At 59.0% G+C, this 19,113-nt stretch overlaps 1 protein-coding gene across 2 annotated transcripts in view; it reads left to right on the top strand.

Annotated features, from left to right (window-relative positions):
- The first annotated feature begins 4,301 nt into the window (after positions 1-4,301).
- UNC5A (unc-5 netrin receptor A) overlaps positions 4,302-19,113 on the top strand; it is a 61,250-nt gene continuing 46,438 nt past the window's right edge. Inside the window, exon 1 of one of the 2 annotated variants that reach the window (XM_023617164.2) lies at positions 4,302-4,648. In XM_023617164.2, coding sequence (XP_023472932.1) covers positions 4,579-4,648 — 70 coding nt within the window. In that variant the 5' untranslated portion in view covers positions 4,302-4,578. The remainder of the gene's footprint in view (positions 4,649-19,113) is intronic. The other variant, XM_023617165.2, reaches the window with a different exon arrangement.

The following is a 19,113-nucleotide window of genomic DNA, read 5'->3' as shown; positions in this document are numbered from 1 at the left end:
TCCTCCAAGGAAAGGCGCTGCTTCCAGAAGGCAGAAGCTGGATGCTGAGCAGTGGGCAAATGTGAACGCTTGGACCAGGACAGGGACCGTCAAGAGCCGACATGGGGTTGCCAAGAGCAAGTCCTGCCTGTCGAACTAATTTCCTGTTTGATTGAATTATCAGCCTGGTGGATCAGTGCAAAGCTGGAGGCTCATGAGTCTTGGGGTCTGCAGGGTCTTTCGGCTTATTTCATGAGTGCAGCAGTGAGCTGTGAGGTGAAGATGGTGAGGTCCGAGTCTTCCTGAGTGGATGAAAGGAAGTTGACCTAGTGCCCTAGAGCAATTTGCAAGGTAGTCTGGAGTAGGGAGCCGCTAAGCTCTGTCCTTGGTTCTGCCCTTAGCCACCTGTTTAGTAAGGACTAGGCTGAAAGTATTTAAGACTTTCCAATCTCATCTGGGAATGACAGGAAGCTGAAGAAAATAGCAAGTACCCTGCCTGACAGCCTCCACTTCCTGAGAGGGCTCCATATGGGAAAGAGGGATTAGATGTAATATGATGAAATAGAATTGGGATGAAATTCTATTCCATCATAGAGACATCTGCATTTAAATTCAGAAAGCCAGTGACCCAATGGGGAACACCAGTGGTTGGTATCACCTATGGCAAAGACCTAGGGCAGTGTCCCTCAAAGTCAGGTCTTCAGACCACCGGCCCCAGTAGAAATAGCTGGTAGGGGGTGTAGGGGGCTTCGTGAAGGCACAGATTCCTAGACCCTTCCCCAGATATACTAAATTGGAATCGGGATAGGGCAGGGCCAGGAGATTTGCATTTTAACCCGCATCACAGGAGCTTCTGGCATATCTCCAAGACAGCAGTGGCCTCACCACAGGCTCTGAGGTCTCCTAGCCCAGTGGACATTACCAGTGCAATGTCACTGACCAACAACTGATTGGGACACTGCTTCTGCATCAGGTCACGTGGGCAGGAGATGTGCCGACTCTCTTCAGAGAAGCGGTCTCGCTGGGGAGCACCTGCAGCGGGGGCCAGGGTGGCTAGCACAAGGACCCAGAGGCCTGTCGCCATTGTGGGCCACAGAAGCAAAACTGTTTGGCCTGGAGGGAGAGAATTCAGGATAGACTCAGAGTTTGTGTTCTGAAATAAGTCTTCTGAAATAACAGAGGCAAAAGAGAGAGCAGATATGCCTGATGTGGCCCCAGAAAGTGAACTCGATGAGAGGCAGATTCTCGCTCCCTGGAGAGGAGAAATTTCTGGTCAGCAGAGCGGTTGGAGGTGAAACCTGTGCCCTGTCACTGGGATATTGCGAGGGGGCTACAGACGCTTGTGGGAGGGTACCACCCAGTTAGGTCTGGCCCCTCCCTCCCTTCTGGGGTTCAAGGGCAAAGGAGGTTGGAGACGTTGGAGACCTCCTCCCATTTGGCCATCTACCCGCAGGTCTGAGACAAGCCCTTCCTGGCAGCCCTCCTGATTCTTAAGCAAAATTCAGGAGCTGCCTACTCCCTCATCCCTGAGAGGGCATCCCTGCTCCTTTCTCTGACAGCCCGTGGGTACCACTTGCAAGGGGACAGCTGAGCAGAGGCCTGAGTGACTAAAAGGAACCAGCCATGTGAAGATCTGGGGACAGAGTATTCCAGGAAGAAAAGCAAACAGGAAGGCCCACAGGTGGGGATGAGCATGGATGCTGGAGAAACAGATGGAAGGCCCCCATGCCAGGGCCTAGGTGGTTTTGCAGATGTAGGCAGGGGCAAGTCATAGGGGGCCTCGAGGCTGTGGTCATCATTCATGTTGCTCTTCACATATCTCAGCTGCTGTCTTCCAGGCACCCGGTAGGATTGCACTTCCTGGCCCTCTTGGGTGGGGCTGTGGGGCCAGTTCTGGTCAATGAACTGTGAGTGAGAGTGACACATGTCATTTCTGGGCTGAGCCCTTCGCTGTGGGTGGGTGTGCTTCCAGAGCTCCCTTTTCCTCTGCCTCACTGACCAACAACGCTCTCAAGAGTGGCTGCTTTGTCAGCCTGGGGCCTCGAGCGAGGATGATCTGGAGCATTCGACCCACGGTGCACAAATGAGAAACAAACCCTGTTGACTTAAGCCACTAAGATTTGGGGACTGTTTGTTACCACAACATAAACTAGACTGTGCTGACTGCTACACAGACCATTCTCTTCCAGATGAAGAGAGAAGACCAGAGAAGTGAAGAGAGCAACCAAACTGAACAGAAAAGGAGACCCTTTCCTTTCCTGGACCCCAAACCTGATTCCCAAATTCTAATCCCAGAGCAGAAACTGCAGGAGGAGAGAATGCAGGGAGCATGCACACTGAAATCAGACCTCCCAGGGACCCATGTCAGCTAGCCCTGCAGTCACTGAATAAGGTTGTCTCTGGGCATAAGGCACTTCCTTTTCCCAAGCTCAGTTACCTCATCTGTATTATGGGGATAATAATGTTTATCTAATGGGATTACACGTGAGGCTCAAATCAAATTATAAATGTAGGCAAGGACACAGCAGAGGCCAGCACACATCTTATATTCCAGCCCCCAACCCCAGTGCTTCACCCTCAACCACCTCCCTCCAGTGCCCAAACCCTAGTTCCTAATCATCTCCCCCACAGCGGGGGCCCCAAACGCAGGTCCTGCTACTGAGAGGTCTCACCTCTCACCCTCTCTTCCCTGGGAGTGAGTGGAGCCTGGTGTCAGAGGGAGCAGCCTGGGTATACAATGCTCCCCTGGACACACACACACACACACACACACACTCCAGTTGGCTATATCAGGCTCCCAACACAGCGTACATACAAGCAACCACCAAACTAGAGTTAAAAAAAAACAGAAGCTGGTGGATATTTGCGAACACTTTCATCTGGGCTCACATGAGGTTAAAAAAAATTTTTTTTTCTAGTTAAAAATTTTAAATCAGGAGATTTAAAATGGTTTCTATTGAAAATTTGGAAGATATGGCCAAAACTGGGCCCCAATTCCACCCCCTAACTGGCACCTGGAGCAGAAGAGCCAGCCGTCCCCAGGACTGCCCTCGCCTCCTTGGCGCTGAAAAGCAGCGTCTGTAGATGTGGATCTGGACATTGGCTGATGTTGTTATAGTAGAGTTTAGAGGAAAGCAGAAGGTTTCTCATAACCCTTCTCTATCAAAAGTGGGAAACAAAAGACAGACCGAGAGAGGGCCTCGTGTTTCAAGAAATATGGGAGATCTCATATCTCTTTGTGGAAGCGAAGACCATTCTTACATCGCCCAGCGTGGAGCACCAGTTTATATTCTCGCCCGGCCCCTGCAGGCGGTTTAGTTTGCCACCCTGCCCCCACTCTTCCCATTCCCCTCCCGACCCAGAGTAGGACCCTCTCTTTTTCTGACCATTCGCCCTGTGCACATGGTGCGCGTTTGTCATTTTCTTTCTCCTTCAAGGCAATCTTCTGTTTATTTTAACCCATTTAGAGAATGGGGGTGGGGAACAGAAGATTCCAGCAGCGGTCATTGCTAGAGGCTCCGGGAGACGACGTGACTTGCCCAAGGTCACAGAGCCAGAAGACAGGGGCGCCTAGACCCTACCCCAGCTCTCTCTAGCTCCCAAAGCCCAGCCCTTCCCTTCACGCCCACGTCTCCGGCGCCGTGCGCTCTAGGGGCGCAAACGCCGCGCGACCTGTAGGATACGCTGCGCCCTGGGGTTGTTTTCCTTAGGCGAACGGCGCCGTGGGGTTAGGGAAGCTTTGAGTCACGCTGGGATCCACCACGCTACGTGGTGGGACTGCGGGTGGCCCCAAGTCTGGCCTGCTAGGGCACCTCGGCCCGGGCACGCTCCCGCAGTCTCCTATCCCAGCCGCGGGCTGGTGGCGTACCGCAGCGCGCTGACTGCCTCGGAGCGCGGCCGGAAGGCGGAGAGTGGGGTGGGGTTGGGGGAGAGGACTGCGGCGGAACCTGCCCTGGGCACCCCTGCCCCGGGCCGCTCTCTGCAGTCTGGCGCCGCGCCGGGGTCGCCGCAGCGCTGGGCCCCTCCCGGGCCACCTGTGCGCAGGCTGGCGGGCCCGGGAGAGCCCGGATCCGAAGAGCCGATCCACTCCGGGTTTCAGACTCCTGGCCCGGTCTCTGGAGACCGCACGGGGCGGTGGGAGGCCTCCCCGCCCACCACCCCAGCCCCTCCCCAAGGGAGCCTCGAGCATCGCCGGAAGGGATCCCCAGAGCTGGCCGTGGCCCTTGCACGCGGCGCGGGGCGGCCTGGCCCCTCCTTCCTCCCCCCCCCCCCGCCCCTCCTGGCCGCCGCCCCGCTCCGGTGCTCCAGTCCGGGTTTTGCGGCGCCCGCCGGCCCGCTCCCCGGCTGCGGGCTCCGCGCGGCGGCTGGCTTGGTGCGCGGCGCGGCTGGCGCTGCGCTCCGCCCCGGCTGCATTGCTGCGCTCCCGGTGCCCAGGGGAGCCACGCGCCGTCTGCGCCCCGCAGCCGGCCGCCCGGAGGCAGCGCAGTCCGCTGGCATGGGCCCCGGGGGCGCCCCGGGCTGGGGCTCTGGGCCGAGGCGCTGAAAGCCGCCCTCCCGCCCGCGGGGCCCCGCGCCCAGCCCGCTCACCCGCCCGCGGCCATGGCCGTCCGGCCCGGCCTGTGGCCAGCGCTCCTGGGCATAGTCCTCACCGCCTGGCTCCGCGGCTCGGGTGAGTCACGCGCGCGCTCTGGGGAGGCTTGTGGGGGACTGTGCGCGTGAACGCTTGCTGCTCTAGGGGGTTCTTGACCCGCGCTGCCGGATCGTCTGGGAGCCCCCCGAGGCCAAACTTTGCGAGGCGGGACGCGGGGGCCGCCCCTAGCTGCTGCGCAGCTTCCCCGCGCGCTTCCCCGGAAGCCTGGGTTCTGCCAAGTCCAAGAGCAGCTGTTAGCGCGCGGGGCTGGCGAGTGTAGACACCCCACGCCTCCGGGCGGGGGAAGTTTGCTGGCTGCCGGGCCCCAGAACAGGGTCGGGGGGTTGAATCAACGCCCAGGGAGCCTGACTTTAAGGGTCACAGATTGGAGGGTATTGACCACATCCCAGTGTCCAGGAGATCGAGGAGGGGGGTTGAGACCCCTCTTCCTGGTATTCGTATCTACCCCAAACAGCTACTCACAATTCCCAGCTTGGCACCTGGCCTCTGCCCACGTTCGGAACACAGTGTCCTCCTCTGTCCCCGCCGCACACGCTCGCACACGCACACACTCAGGCGTGGAGGCGCATACAGCAGCCCCCAGCCCTTGCAGCCCGCACAAAGCGCCGCGGCCCCTGGCCCGGGCTGTGGCTCCTGGCGATGGCTGCTGGCCTCCTTGGTGCATGGGGGCCAGAGTTGTGCGCGCCGGGTCGCACTTCCCCGTCTCCTTTTCACTGCACAGCCCTCCTTCCTTCCCTTCTTGTCCCGTCAACCACCCTAACCAGCCCGGTAACTCAGCCCTCAGCCCACCTCCCTTGGGGGTGGGGGACAGTTCCCCTGCATCCTTTGTCTGATCTCCCTGAGCTTCCACCTAGGCTGAGCTGTTGGGGCCTCCTGATCTCTGCCCCCCACTATGCTCTTAGCAGAGCTGAGCTTATGTGAGTATGGAGGGGGCGGTGAGGGGTATTTGTGTGATCAAGGGGTTATGGGGCTTGCCCTAGCAATTCTTGATTCTTGCTGCCCTGAGAACCTGGGGGGTGCCCCCCACCCTGGCCGGGCCATTGTTGATCCCAGGAGTGTCAGAAGGGACTGTTGGAGTTCCTAAGATGCAAAGCCAGACTGATGGGAGATCAATGAGTGAGAGCTCAGAGACCAGCCCAATGATTGAGGCTGATGGCTGTTTCTTTAAAGGGTCTCTGCGTAGCACATCCTGCACCCACCACTGCCTGGCCACACTCCCCATCCTGCCCCTTCAGTCCTCTCTCTGTCTCCCTTCTCCATCACCCCATCAGCCCTCAAATCCTTACTTTACAAACCCTTCTGCCCCATGACCTCCCCTTCTAATCCTGACCGAGCTGGGAGGCTGCACTGCCGTTGGGTATGTGTTCATATTGCATACATGTGTGTGTTAGGAGTGTGTGTGCAACACTCAGGGGGTGTGGGTTGGACCCCTAACCATGGCGAGCTGGGGGTGTTCATGTTCCTCACAAGGGTAGTGTCGCCAGATACCAAGTAGGAGCCCAGGAAATGTTTACTGAGTCAGATATGTGTGAGAGGGCTGTGTGGTCATATCTGCATGTTGCCCACGTGAGCACGTGAGGGCTGTGGGTTGGTATGTGTGCCCTGGTGATGATGGGAGCTGGCAGTGTGTGCAGCATTGGTATGTGTGTGGCCAGATGAGCGTGTCTGACAACTGGGCTGCCACATGTGTGTGGCGGTTGTGAGCAGTTGCACAGGTGAGCATGTGTAGATGAGAGGCTGATAAGTGCGGGTGAGTCAGGGCAGTGCAGCCTGGGGGGTGCCACATGGATCCCTCAGGAGGCCGTAGAGTGGGGGAACCACATCCTGAGTGGTGGGGCCCCTGTCGGGGCCTGGGCCAAGGCTGCCCGGGGAGCCAGTGCCGCAGGGCTGCCCTAGAGCGTAGCCTGCCTCCAGGCATCCCCTCTCAGGCCTGTGGGAGGAGCTGCTGAAGGACGTGGAGGGGCCCTTCTCTCGGCTGAGGCCCTTTGCTGCTGTCTTGCTCAGGCTCTGGGCACACGTGCCCAGGCAGGCTGGCCCTGCCATGACCCCGGCTCCTCCCGCACCGCCCATCAACTCCTCGGCACCAGCAGCTAGTGAAAAATGTGTGTGTGAGCGGCTGAGGGAGGGATGGCCAGCCAGGCAGCAGGGGGCGCTGGGGGCCAGCACCACTGCAGCCTCCAGGTCCCCCAGCCAAGCGCCCACCTTCAGTCACCGCCTAACACAAAAGCCTGTCCCTTCAGCACGCTCACCCAGGTAGACCCCTCTCTGTGTCTCCACACACAAGGACCCACCTGTCTCACAGGATTTTCCCATTCATACCCAGTCACGTGGCTGGCACCTGCCTCCCCACCCCTGTGGGCCGCATACATCTGTCAGTCTCCCAGTCACACAGATGGCTGCACTCCTTGGGGGAGGGGCCCATGGAACCTGGCTCTCCTGGAAGGTGGGCTGAGGGGCACCACGTGGTGGCATTGCCCATGCTGACCCTGACAATCTATCCTGGTAGCCTCTTTCTCCGGCCCCACCCCCATCCTCAGGGCTGGTCCTGGACCCCTCTGTCCACCTCCACTCCAAGACTGGAACAGTTGGTTTGTGGGGGAAGGTGTCTTGATTCTTTAGGGCTAAGAGATACCCTGCTCTCACTCACTCTGCCTTGGGTATGGGGTGGGCTGAGTTTGGAGTCCCCCAACTGTCCCCAGGAGAGGTCTGGTCCTCTGATTGGCCTGCCTGCTCCCCCTTACCTGTGTTGGGAGGGGCTTCCTTCAGGAGCCTGGGATTGACACTGACCCAGGTACCACAGCCCCAACCAAGAGCCCCTGACCTGGTTTCTAGGAGCAGCCAACTTGGGCCTCAGCCACGGAGTAGGGGCCTCTCCAGTCTTACACCCCTTCCTGGGCCCTTTCTGGGCCCCAGACCTGCAGACTCAAGCCATGTAGTCTCAAAGGCAGCAGCTGCCCTAAGCTCGGGGTAGGGGACCTCTTCTCTAGGCGAAGGCCCCGGTGCTGGGCTTCGCGGCCACCTGGGAACACTTGTGTCCACATACACACATGCCTGTGCCTGCTCATTCCAGGCCCTCCCTCTCCTGCCCCCTCCTCCGAGAGCCCTGCCAGTCCCCCACCTTATTCCCCCAGCTCAGGGCTAAGAACCTTACAGTCCCTCTTGGCTCTCCCTTCTCCTTCACGCTTCATGTCTAATCTGTCACTAAGTCCTCCAGCTCAGCCCTACTTGTGACATTGCTCTTGTCCCTCTGCTCCTTTTTTGCCCCTCCTCCAGCCCCCTTCTGCCTCACCCTTTTCACCTGGACCAGTGCAGTGGCCACCACCACTCCTCCCCCTCCTGTGCCTCCTCCACTTAGACTAATGCCCCTGGTGCCCAGGGGGGGAACCCCACTAGGAAGCCTTCTGTGGCTCCCCAGTACCAGCAGGTAGAGTCCAGCCCCGAGCCTGGGGCCCTCAGGGAAGCATTGCCACCTTCACTGGGCTGACCTCTGGGGAATGGGCGTCCTCCTGGCTTTGACTGCCGGTGGGCCAGGCATCCACACCCCCACACAGGCTCTGGCTTCCGCACTCTAGCTCCCTTGCCTTGCAGAACCTGGAGCCCGTGGCCCTGCCAGCCATGCTGCCCGCCACACCCCAACTTCCTCAGCTCTATCCAGACCTAGGCCAAGCCCCCTGCTGCTGCCAATCTCCACCCTGCTTATCTCAGCCTCCAGCTTCAATCCAGCCCCTCTAGGAGGCCTCCCCAGCTCCTCCCACGGCCTGTGCAGGGGCTGTGGCACACCAATGAGCCTTGAGTGGCGACAGGACAGAGGTACTGATTGCTGGGCTCTGCAGAGGCACCTGGGGCCTGGGGCAGCTGCTAGAGGCCTCTGGCCCAAGTCACCTCTTCCTCGTTCTCGCCAGGGCTTCCCACAAGTACTGCCATTGTCTCTGTAACTCTGCTTTCAGCCCCCAGCATGCCCCGAGTCCCAGCCAGTCAAGTGCTGCCTTTTTCTATTTCCTCCGCTTGACTTTGGGTTCTCCAGCTGGGCAAGGGGAACTTACTCTGCCCCCCTTGGCAGCCGTCCCCATCCCTGACCCCAAACACAGTCTGCCCTGCTCCAGGGAGGCTGTCTGGGGTGGGGCTGAGCAAGCTGAAGCCCCACCCACAGACAGCAAACCAGCTCCCATGAGCTTATGTGTTATGGGCCCCCACACAGGTCATATGTCCATGTCTGTTGCATAGGAACCTCCCTGCCCACCTCCATCCCTCCCAGGCATTGATGTTCCAGGATGGGCATCTTCTCATGTGAATGATTTCACTTTGGCCCCCAGACCTGCAGGCACAAGCCCCTGGAAGGTGGGGCTGAGGGGCACCAAGCTGTGGCACTGCCCTTCCTGACCCCGACAGTCTGTCCTGGGGCTTCTTTCTCAGGCTCCACCCCGTCTTCTGGGCTGGACTTGGCACACAGACTTGGCCTACTCTGTGCTGCACCTACTCGAGGCTCCTGGTTCCTGAGACTGAACCCCAGGAGAGCCTGGCCCCTGGGCCCCAACCATCCTTGCCACCCAGATGGGCACTCAGCTTCCTGCGATCAGTTCCACCCACCCACCCCTTCATTCCTCGTCTCCTCCATGGGAGTGGCATCGAAGGGTCCACCACCCTGTGGGACGCCTCGGGCCTCTCTTCCTGTCAGGTGGAGCAGAAAGGGCAGGAGGTTTGAGGAAGACAGGACTGGGTCTCCAAGCCATCTGACTTTGGCCGAGTTACTTTTACGCCCCAGCCTGATTCTACCCCTGTAGGATGGGGTCAGTTCTGTTTCCTGGGACGACAGTAAGGAGCTGATGGGCAACTCAGAGAGACTGCCCTGGTGGGCTCTGACATGGAGCAGGTGCCTGTGGCGTGTGTGTCTCCTGCCTCCATTTTCCGGGCATTTGAAGGGGCACGAGTTAGCACAGGTTGGTGCTTAAGCTGCTTCAGGGCCTAAGCCCAGACAGAGGAGAAGAGGGGGTCTCAGTGTGAGCAGCTCCCCTTCTCGCTGCTCCAGCCTCCGGAAGGAGTCGGTGCGTCTCGTCTCGTTGGAAGAAGCCTGCGGCCCCCATCCACTCGCATCGCCCCCTGCAGGGCCCTGGGCCTGATTCAGACATCGATGCCTCCAGTGTGCAAAGAGTTTTGTTTGGGAGTTCTGTGAAGATGATGATTTGGGCTCAGCTTGTCCTGGAGCTGTGTGCTGATGGTTAGCACTGGCACACAGAACGTGGCAGCAAAGGGGAGGGGGACCCTGGATGGAACTCAATTCTAGTCCCGACTCTGCCGTTTGGTGGCTGTGTGTTTTTGGACAAATCACCCTCTTTGGGCTGTGTGCCTCTTTGTATACTAAAGGATTGGGCTTGATGATTCTATTGGGGAGGCTGCCTTGGACATGCATTCAGCAACAGGTTCCCCTAGGTTCCCCTCACACCTGCCCAGCACCTGCCAAAGCTGCCAGCCACTCTGCAGCAGCTGCCTGCGTTGCCTTGGAGCCAGGTGGCTGTGAGGCAGAGGTGGGAGTTGTGAGTCCTAGCACCCAAGCCAGGAAGCAGGGTGAGCTTTAGCTGGTGAACACACCCCATGGCCTTCTCACGACCCTCAGAAGATCAGAGCGCCAGTGCCTGAGGCCCGCCTTCTTCCCAGGCACTGACGCCAGATGCCGCCAGATGCCGCAGGCAGCCTGCCCTGGAGCCGGAACCCCATGCAGGTCGAGCAGGTGGTGGAATGGTGCAGTTGGCAGGCTCTGTGGTCCGGGTTTGGACCAAGGCTGGGATTGAGTGAGGCAAGGGAGGTGCCTAGGGTGCAAAATATGGGCGGCGCAAGTGCAGGGTCAGTCCTGAGAGTGAGTGCTGTGCCTCAGCCTGCTCTTGGCCATGGATCCAGCTCCTCCCTGCTCTTCTGCAGTTTCCGGGTCTCTAAAATGGAGTCATAAAAGGACCTACCTCACAGGCTGCTGTGCAGATTAGGCAGACTGATGCAGTTCAGTCCTGGCACACAGTAGGCACTTGATAAATGTTAGCACTTGACAGTGATGGATATGGCAGAGGGCACTGTTCCCATCCTCTCCTTGGGAGAGTCCTTGGTGCCATCTTTGTGGGAGAGGCTGCAGCTGGGGGGCCAGGTGGGAGGGCAGGGGCCTGAGGGGAGGCCTCCATTTGGGAATGGGGGACAGGCCTGGCGTCTCTTCTCTGCCCACTTTGACGCCCAGGGGCAGGGCATACAGAAGTCCCCCACCCCTCCCCCTCTAGGAGTGGTTGTTGGCCGGCCCATCCTAGTCCCCCGTGAAATGGGGGTGAGGGGGAGACTCACAGAGATCAGGAGAGGCCTGAGCGCAGTGCTCATCCCCAGAGCAGGCCACACGGGGCAAGTCTTAGGTCCCACTTAGATGAGGGAGGGGGCCATGGTGAGAGCAACAAGGGCCAGCGTCCTGTTGGGTGAGCCCCCCAGAGCCAGGCCCTTCCCATCCCCGGATGTCGGAGCTGTGTCCGATTGGAAGGCTCAGGGTCACCTTGAGCTCCAGGAAAATATGCGGCTGAGATTTGGGTAGGGGGAGTCAGTCAATTGCCTGAGCCTGAGGGACAGTTGCAGGGCCCCTGGGGAGGGAGCTCTGGACCCTATATGCCACTTCTGCCCTATACCCCCCAGCCAGGGTGGCCAGTGGGACTTCCCATGCCCTCACCCCAGCACGTCCACCTGAGAGCCTGCAGGGGAGTGCAGCTCCAGCTAGACCGTACCTCCTCCTATTTGGGGTGGAGACCAAACGGATTTGAGGGGCTGTTGGGTTTTCCCACGCCGGCATCTTTCCAGCCCCCCCCTCCCAAAGAGGGTCCCCAGCACAGGCAGGTAGGAGTGCTTCCTTTAGCCTCCCCGGCGTGACTACATCCTACCTCCTCCCCAAAACAACCCCCACCCGTCCTCCTCGTAGCTTGGTCGGCGGGGGTCACGGGCTAGAGGCAGGCCTCCGGCCAGGCGAGCTTCGGAACACGTGAGCGGCGGTGGGGCGGCAGGGACCCGAGCCAATGGGAGCCCGAGCCCAGGGGACCGGCAATTAGCAGCCGCGCCCGCCGGGGCTCCGGGGAGGGCGCCCCCGCGGGCGTCCAGGGGAAGCGGGCGCTGCGCGTGCTGCCCGCCGCCCTGCCCGCGCCGGCGCTGGGAACGAACGGGCGGCCGCGCGGGAAGGGGCGGGCTCCCTCCGCCCGCCAGCCCGCCCGCGGCCGCCCGCCGGATTAGCGGCTCTTTGTTCGGGCCTGTTAACAAGTTCCTGGCTGAGCGCTCGGCTGCCGCCCGGGGAGCGGCCGTCCAGCCTCCGGGCACCGCGGCTCGCGGCCTCCCCCGCCCCCACCGCCTTCCCCGGGACCCGGATCCGCGACTGGCCGGTGGGCACCCCGGCGGCCTGGTGGCTGCAGGACTTCCAAGAGCCCCCAGGCTGACCTCGCTGCAGAAGGAAGGAGAGGGTCCTGTTGCTTGGGCACCTCCTGTAGCCCAGGGCCTTCAAGTGCGCGGCTGTCTGGGGTCCCCTTTTACAGATGAGGCAGGGCTGGGCTTCCCGAGGTCCCAGGTGGCCATCCTAGACAGGGCTGGGGTTCCAATCCAGGTCTTTGACACCCAACGGCATCCTCCTTCTGCTAAGAGGAGAGAAACCTAGGGCGGCAAGAGGAGGAGCCTTTGGTGTCTGTAGACTGCCACATTTGTTATTTTTAATTAACTTGGTGGCGGTGGTCACCGTGGCCGTGCTGGGTTCAGCCTGCATCATCTGATTGGAACCTCAAGACAAGCCACAAGGTCGGTGAGGTTAGTCCCATTTATTAGATGAGGACACTGAGGCTCAGGGAAGTGGCAGAACTGGTACCTTGTTACTGTTCAAACTCAGCTCCCCCAACCCACACCGTGGGGTGCAGAACCCTGTCCCATGTGGCCAGTTGTCAGCAGAGCTTTGTCTGGTATCTCGTGGACTTAAAAGGCCATGGGAGAAGGTCAGGGGACCTTGATTCTCTGTGTAGGCCAGTCCCCTCATGCAGGTGGGAAAACCCATATCCCCCTCCACATCCTGCCTCCTGACCCCACCCAGAGTGGGCACTTGCTAAACCTGGGCGGGGCCATCCAGGCCCCAGGACTTTGATGATACAACCCCTCCGGGATTGGCTTTCCAGCTTGCCCAGGGCCACACACCTTCAGGCAGCCGGGACTGTTCACAGCTACTTTCTTAAAATGAAGGGGAATCCTTCCCAGTAAGTTCCCCCAAATGGTTCTTGGCTCTTCCTTCTGGGGCCACACAGGATGGGTCTTCCCCTTTTCAGTTACTTAAGACATCGGCACTTCCTCAGGCCAGGCGCCTGCAGTCCTCTCAGCTGTTCCTCCTGTGGCATGGTTCCCAGCCCCCTCCCTGCCCCCTGCCTCCTTTTACCTGCCTCTAGATGTCAGTCTCAGGAGCTTATCCCACTGGGACACATGCCCCCGCATGGACTAGTGTAGGATACTAAGTGTGTCTGTTGCAAATATTGAAAAACCCAACCCAAACTGGCTTAAGCAAAAAAAAAAAAAGCGGGGCGGTGGGGGGGCGATTTATTGGCGTATACAACTGAAAGGCCAGGGGTGGCCCTGGCTTCAGGCAGGGTTGGATCCAGGGAGAACAGTGCCACCAGGATGCATCCCTCATCTCTGCTCTTGAGGTGCTGGCACCACTCTCCAACAACCTCTTGCCTCACAGCCCCAAGGTGGCTGCTGGAGCTACCAGAGCTCCATCCGTGGAGGCCCGGTCCGGAGAGAAAAGAGAAAGCATCTCTTCCCTCAGCCATCCAACAAATGTCCCAGTCATTCCTCATTTGTCCGACCCAAGTGCTATGCCATGTGCGCCAGTCCCCACAGCCAGGGTTATGGTCATGCAATTTAGCTTGGCCCTGAACCGCTTATGCCGCCGTCCTGTTATGCAGGCTGTTGGCCACCACTCGCAGCTTCTTGTCCACTGAGAAGGGATGGGTACATGGTCCTCAGATTTAACCAGGATGTCATCCATATATTTCACCCGAGTATTTAATAACAATGCTGAATAGCACCAGGGACCAGCCTGAGGCTCAGAGGTAAAGATCCAAGTCTGGATCAACGCTAGCTTTTTAATCAGCTGTGTTAGAGGACACTGCTGGCCACCCAACAGGTTTTGCATTCCCTTAAATGTGCCGTCATCTGGTTCATATATCTCTGTTTACTGATCCTGAGATATTTTATCAGGTGCCTGGCTGAAACCCACACACACTGTTCCCAGGCTGGCCCTGAGCTCCCAGGACAGTAACCCTATAGTAGGGAAAGCTGGCCTGGCGTGACAGGCCGTGGGGGTCCCAGCGTGTCTCTCAGTGTCCCTGCTTCCCTTGTTCATCTGTGGCTGACTGAGAGCGCTACCAGAGCCGGGCCTGGGGTTTGCATCAGCCTCTCCAAGCTGTGGCTCTTCCAGTGGACGTTTGTTGTGTTTTGTATCTGTCCGGCTTCCGTTCCAGTCCCACCAGGACCCCATGACCATGACCTCTCCCCTTGCATATAGTCTTAATGAGTGTCTTAGGGAGCCCCTTCGTCTCAGCAGCAGAGCCCAAGTGAGACAGGTAAATAATTTCCCCTGTCTTGGTTCCTCTCCTGCTCCAGAGCCTGCTTTTTAAGCCTCTTTTATTCTCTCAACCCAATTTCTCACCAGTACTTTCATTTTTTGCTTAAAAGTGTGAGAATCAGTGTCTGTTGCTTGCATTCACAGAACCTAACTGGTGCGTTCACTGAATCCAACTTTCTTCCCTTTTTGAGAACTGGACCGCAGCTCACGCCTCTCCTGCCCCACAGCTGCTCCCGCTCCCACTTTCTCGGGGGCCGGCGGGGGGTTCAGCAGGCCCCTGCCAGGACTGAGGTGTGATTTATCAGGACCAGAGGCCTGAACTCATTCAGAACAGCCGCTTGACCTGTCCTGATCTTGCCTTTTGGTCTCCAGTGCTTTCCTACTACAGTCTGTCCTGCCTCTCCCCTGTGGTGTCCTCAGGTGCACAGTGGTGGGGTCAGCAGGCCCGCCCTGTCCCGTCCTCCTCCTCCAAGCCATCTTGCTCTAGCCCTTCCCACAAGCGTCAGCTGGACCTGAGCTTAGTGTTTCTCACACGGTTCTCCCGCCCATGCCTCTCATCCGAGGCTTTGTCCTTGGTTTCCAGCTGTCTGTCCGTGTTGAGTATGTCTGGCCAGAATCTGAGCCTCTTTAGATGTCTTCAGCTGCTCTCACACTTCTAGAATCTAGCTTCCTCCAGGTCCTTTGGGATCACACAGCCAGAGGTCCATTTTTGAGACCCACCCAGTCCTGCCAAGACCCCTTTCCTTTCAGACCCCTGCTCTCCTGGGGGGCTTATCTTTAGCGTGAATTGCCTGAAGCTCACCACCCATAGGCCGGGACGCCCTTCTGAGGGTGGGCAGCATTCCCTCCCCAGCAGTGACGTGCTGGTGAAGGTTTGACAGTCATCTCTCTGGGAGAGCTCAGGCACAGATCGGCCAATTTCCGTGGTGTAAATACTCCCACCACAGCTTATTTCAAGCTACCAGTGTGATGTCAACTGGCTCGCAAAATGATGGGCCCTCCGAGCCAGGATGAGCTGGCTCCAGCACACTGCTGTTCCCTGGTCACCCCAGCCATCTGAAGAAGTAGTCACAGGAGAGGAGTGACAAAGGCTCCTTAGGCCTCTGCCTGCAGGACCCATCGACCTCCCCAGGCTTGGAGGGTCTGCTCCTGCGGGCGCCAGGCTCGCTGGTGGGCGGAGAGCTGGGGAGTCCGTTGGGACTAGAGGGTTGTGATCCAGAGCCGGGACTCTGGAGCTGAGGGTGTGGGTTAGAATCCTAAACCAGCTGACCTTAGACAGGCGATTCCAGCTGTCTGTGCCTCAGTGTCCTCATCCAGCAAATGTGGCTCAGGGAGGGTTCCTGCCTCATAGGGTTGTGAGGACTGAGTGAGTTATTCTGTATGGGGCACTTAGCCCAATCCAGGCCCACAGCGGATGCTCTGTAATTGAGAGCTCATGCTGTGTGGACAGCAGTGTGTATGCTCACTTTTGGCCTCCCTCTGTGACACCCCCCTGCAGTGTGTGTGTGTGGACGTGTGTGTATGTTTGTGTTGGGGGGTGACGCCCACAGAGTCCTTGGCTGACAGCACTAGCAGAAGGCATAAAGGGCAGGACCCTGCCATCTAGAATCTTGGGAAGTGCTCATTTTGGGGTGACGAACTTTCACGAGAGGGCTTGAGAAGGAAGGTTGACGTGGTGAAGGATGACTCACCCAGAGTCACTTGGCCAGGTATGACTCCTGACTGCCTGGAGGCCCGGTGGGTCCCCAGGATACACAGAGCAGAGAGGTGGCAGAGGCCACAGAGACATTTGAGAGCCCAGATGGGCTGGCCAAGGACAACCCACCTGCCGGCCTATGGCTTCAGGGCTGGTCCGTGGCCACCCCCCTTCCTCTGCTCCTGAGTTCTGGGGGCCCTGAGGCCAGAGTAGGAGAGGGACTCTGCCTGGGACCTTGGCATGTGGTGGGATTGGGCCCGACAGTGAAGGGAGGGGAAGAAAGTGCAGGCATTCCCTGGTGACAGTGTGGGTACAGGGGAGCCAGGAGGCGCAGCCTGGCTGGAGCAGACGGCGCCTGTGGGGGACCAGAGAGCGACAGGGCTGGCTACATCGTTGAGCTGGGGAGTGACAGGCGGTGAGCAGTGTTTAAGGAAGATTAATCTGGCAGCGCGTGGAGGATGGATGGGAGCAGGGAGAGGCTGGAGGCAAGGAGACCAGCCAGGAGGCTGCTGCGGTCATCCAGGCAAGAAATGACGAGGCCTCCCTTCCCAGCAAGCAGGCAGTGGGGATGGAGCAAGAGAGATGGATGTGGGAGACATTTGAAAGGAGGAGCCTCTGGATGTTGCATGTGGGGGGTGAGGATGGGGAGGAGGCAAAGATGATTCAGAGCTTTCAAGCCTGGGGAAGTGATGTCAGAGGCAGAAAATGGATGGGGAGCTGTGATGGGGGAGAAGCCGAAAGAGCAAGAGGGCTCCACGGTGCCGTGGGCTGCCCGCAGGGAACTCCACCCCGTCAGGCCCTATCCGGAGCATGGCCATCCATCAGGGCACTTTGGCCACAAGCAACAGAAACTGGCTCTGGGCAAGTTGAGCACAGGGAATGTAACAGAGGGTGGTGAGGGCTGGCAGATGCCATAGGTACTAGAGGGACGAACTTAAAGTCATGTCCTGGGAGAGAAGTCCTGCGAAGGGCAGGGTGGCGACGGGCTGTCCTCTTTAGTTCAGGGCACTGAAGGCAGGAGGGGAGGGTGGGTTTGCTTGTTCTGTGTAGCCCTGGAAGGTAGGGTCAGGACCAGCAAGTAAGAGACACAGGACACCAAGACAGACCTTCCTAACAAGCAGTGACATGGTGGCCTGGCAGGCAGGGAGCGCCCGTTCGGTAGGGCTGTTGAAACATGCCTGTCGGGACCTGTCAGGAAGACTGTGGATAGGTGGCAGGTGGCTTTGGTGAGGCTCTATGGTGAAGGGGAAAGGGTGGGGCTTCGGAACTGACTTGGACTCCTCTCTCAGCCCCACCCTTACTAGTTGGCCTTGAGAAATTTCTTTCCTGTTGGGAACTGGGCTTTCTGAAGAGATGACCCCATCTCATAGAATCTTGTCATTTCTCTGGTGCCCGTTATTGACTACTCAACACGTGTTCTCATGAGCACAGCACCTCCACCCTTCCTTAGGTGGGCTCCTCCCCAACACCATGTGGTCCGGGTGGGACTGTCAGTCATGGTACCCCCTCCGCTCCCTGGGGGAAAGCACCTGACCAGGCTGGCAAATGCTGGTAGGGGTCCTGGGCACAGTGATTAGTCCAGGCTGGCCACATGACCTGGGCTCAGCCAGTCAGGATCCTTCCCGCAGCTTTTCCCGCCTGGAGGTGGAGGAGCTGCCCTCTCTGCCTCTGGGGTGGGTAGCTGTGAAGATGCCGGCAGGGACGTTGGACCAGTGGCGGCTACTTCCCCATTGTATGGAGAGAGCCTGACTGCAGAGGTGAGTGGGGCCAATGCACAGGAATATCAGAGACAAGCTAAAGGGGGAGATGTCCTGTTGGCCCTGACCCCCGGAGACTCAGGGCTTTGTGACTTTTTTCTCAGTCCTCCAAGCTGCCCCTACAGCCTTCCCAACCCTTGAGCCAAGAACTTCCTGCTTTAGGCTTACGCCAGCTTGGGTTGGGTTTCGGTACCCTGCACCTGAAAGGGCCCTGGCACAGGATCTCAGGAGGAAGACATGATGATGTGGGCAAAGCACCCATCCAGGGGTGGCCAGGTGGCAGTGTGCAGGGCATTCATCCCCCAGGTGGCAGATATAACATTCTGAAAATTAGAGAATTCACGTAAAAGTCCAGGATACAGGTTTCTCTTGAAAAAATCAGATCTGGGCACTGAGAGACCACTTTCCTGGGTGGGCAGGGGCTGGGACCTGGCTGCCACCTTGGCAGGTATACACCCCCACCACCCCAGGTGTCCTCCACCCCAGGCACCCCCACACCTCTGGGGGCGCCCCCACCACCTCTGCACGCTAAGGCTACATTCCCCACCCCGCGCACAGTGTTCAGTGTCTGGTGGGCACCGAGGATGTGTGCAGACGCCTTTTCTCCCCCCACCCCACCCCTCCCGCTCTAGGAGCCTGTGTTTGCTGCCTTAGATTCCACCTGTTCCATTTGAGTTGGCAGCAGACGGTCAGGTGGAAACGTCTGAAAGATCACTGGAAACCCAGGCCTGGCACTTTGAGATGTAGTGAGGGCAGGAAGTGGAGATGAGAGGCCCATTCATAAGGAGCTGGTCACAGGCACCGTGAGCTGGAATCCCATTCTAAGGGGTGATTGGGGAAAGGCTGTGGCTGAGATGGAAAAGGAAGATTTGGGAAATGATTCTGAGGAAGCCAGAAGGAGGCCAAAGAGAGAGCCGCGGGAGCCAGGGAGGAGTTTAAAGCTTGGAGAAGCAGAGGGAAGCAGCCGCGGGGAAGGCCGTGGGGAGAGGCTGTGCAGATGAGGCCTGGAGGACACGCACCACGTGGAGGCTGGGGAGCTGCTGGGGGGCCTGTGCTGGGAAGCGCCACACCAACATCAGAGAGCCGGGAAGAGGGGGGTGGCCAGAGGCCACTTGGAATGTGTAGAGCTGGGACAGAAGGATATTAGAGCTAGAAAAGGCGTGGGTGCTCCAAGACTTCAGAGGAGGAGGCCGAGTGCTGGGAGCAGGGGCCGGTCAAGCACCTGTACATGAGCTCTCTCTGCAGGCTCAGACTGAAGTGACCGCCCCACGTCACGGGGGCCGCCACCGCCCCAGGCCCCAGCCCAGCCCCTCTGGGTGCATGTCTGCAGAAGGAGGTGGGGCGGAAGGCCCAGGACCCCGGGGAGCTTTGAGGGAAGCGGAGAGATGGACTGGGGGACAGGGCCAGGTGAAGACAGGGACACCTCAGT

The sequence above is a fragment of the Equus caballus genome, chromosome 14 (assembly GCF_041296265.1).
Source record: "Equus caballus isolate H_3958 breed thoroughbred chromosome 14, TB-T2T, whole genome shotgun sequence".
In the NCBI taxonomy this organism is placed as follows: domain Eukaryota; kingdom Metazoa; phylum Chordata; class Mammalia; order Perissodactyla; family Equidae; genus Equus; species Equus caballus.
This window is presented reverse-complemented; position numbering and strand designations above follow the sequence as displayed.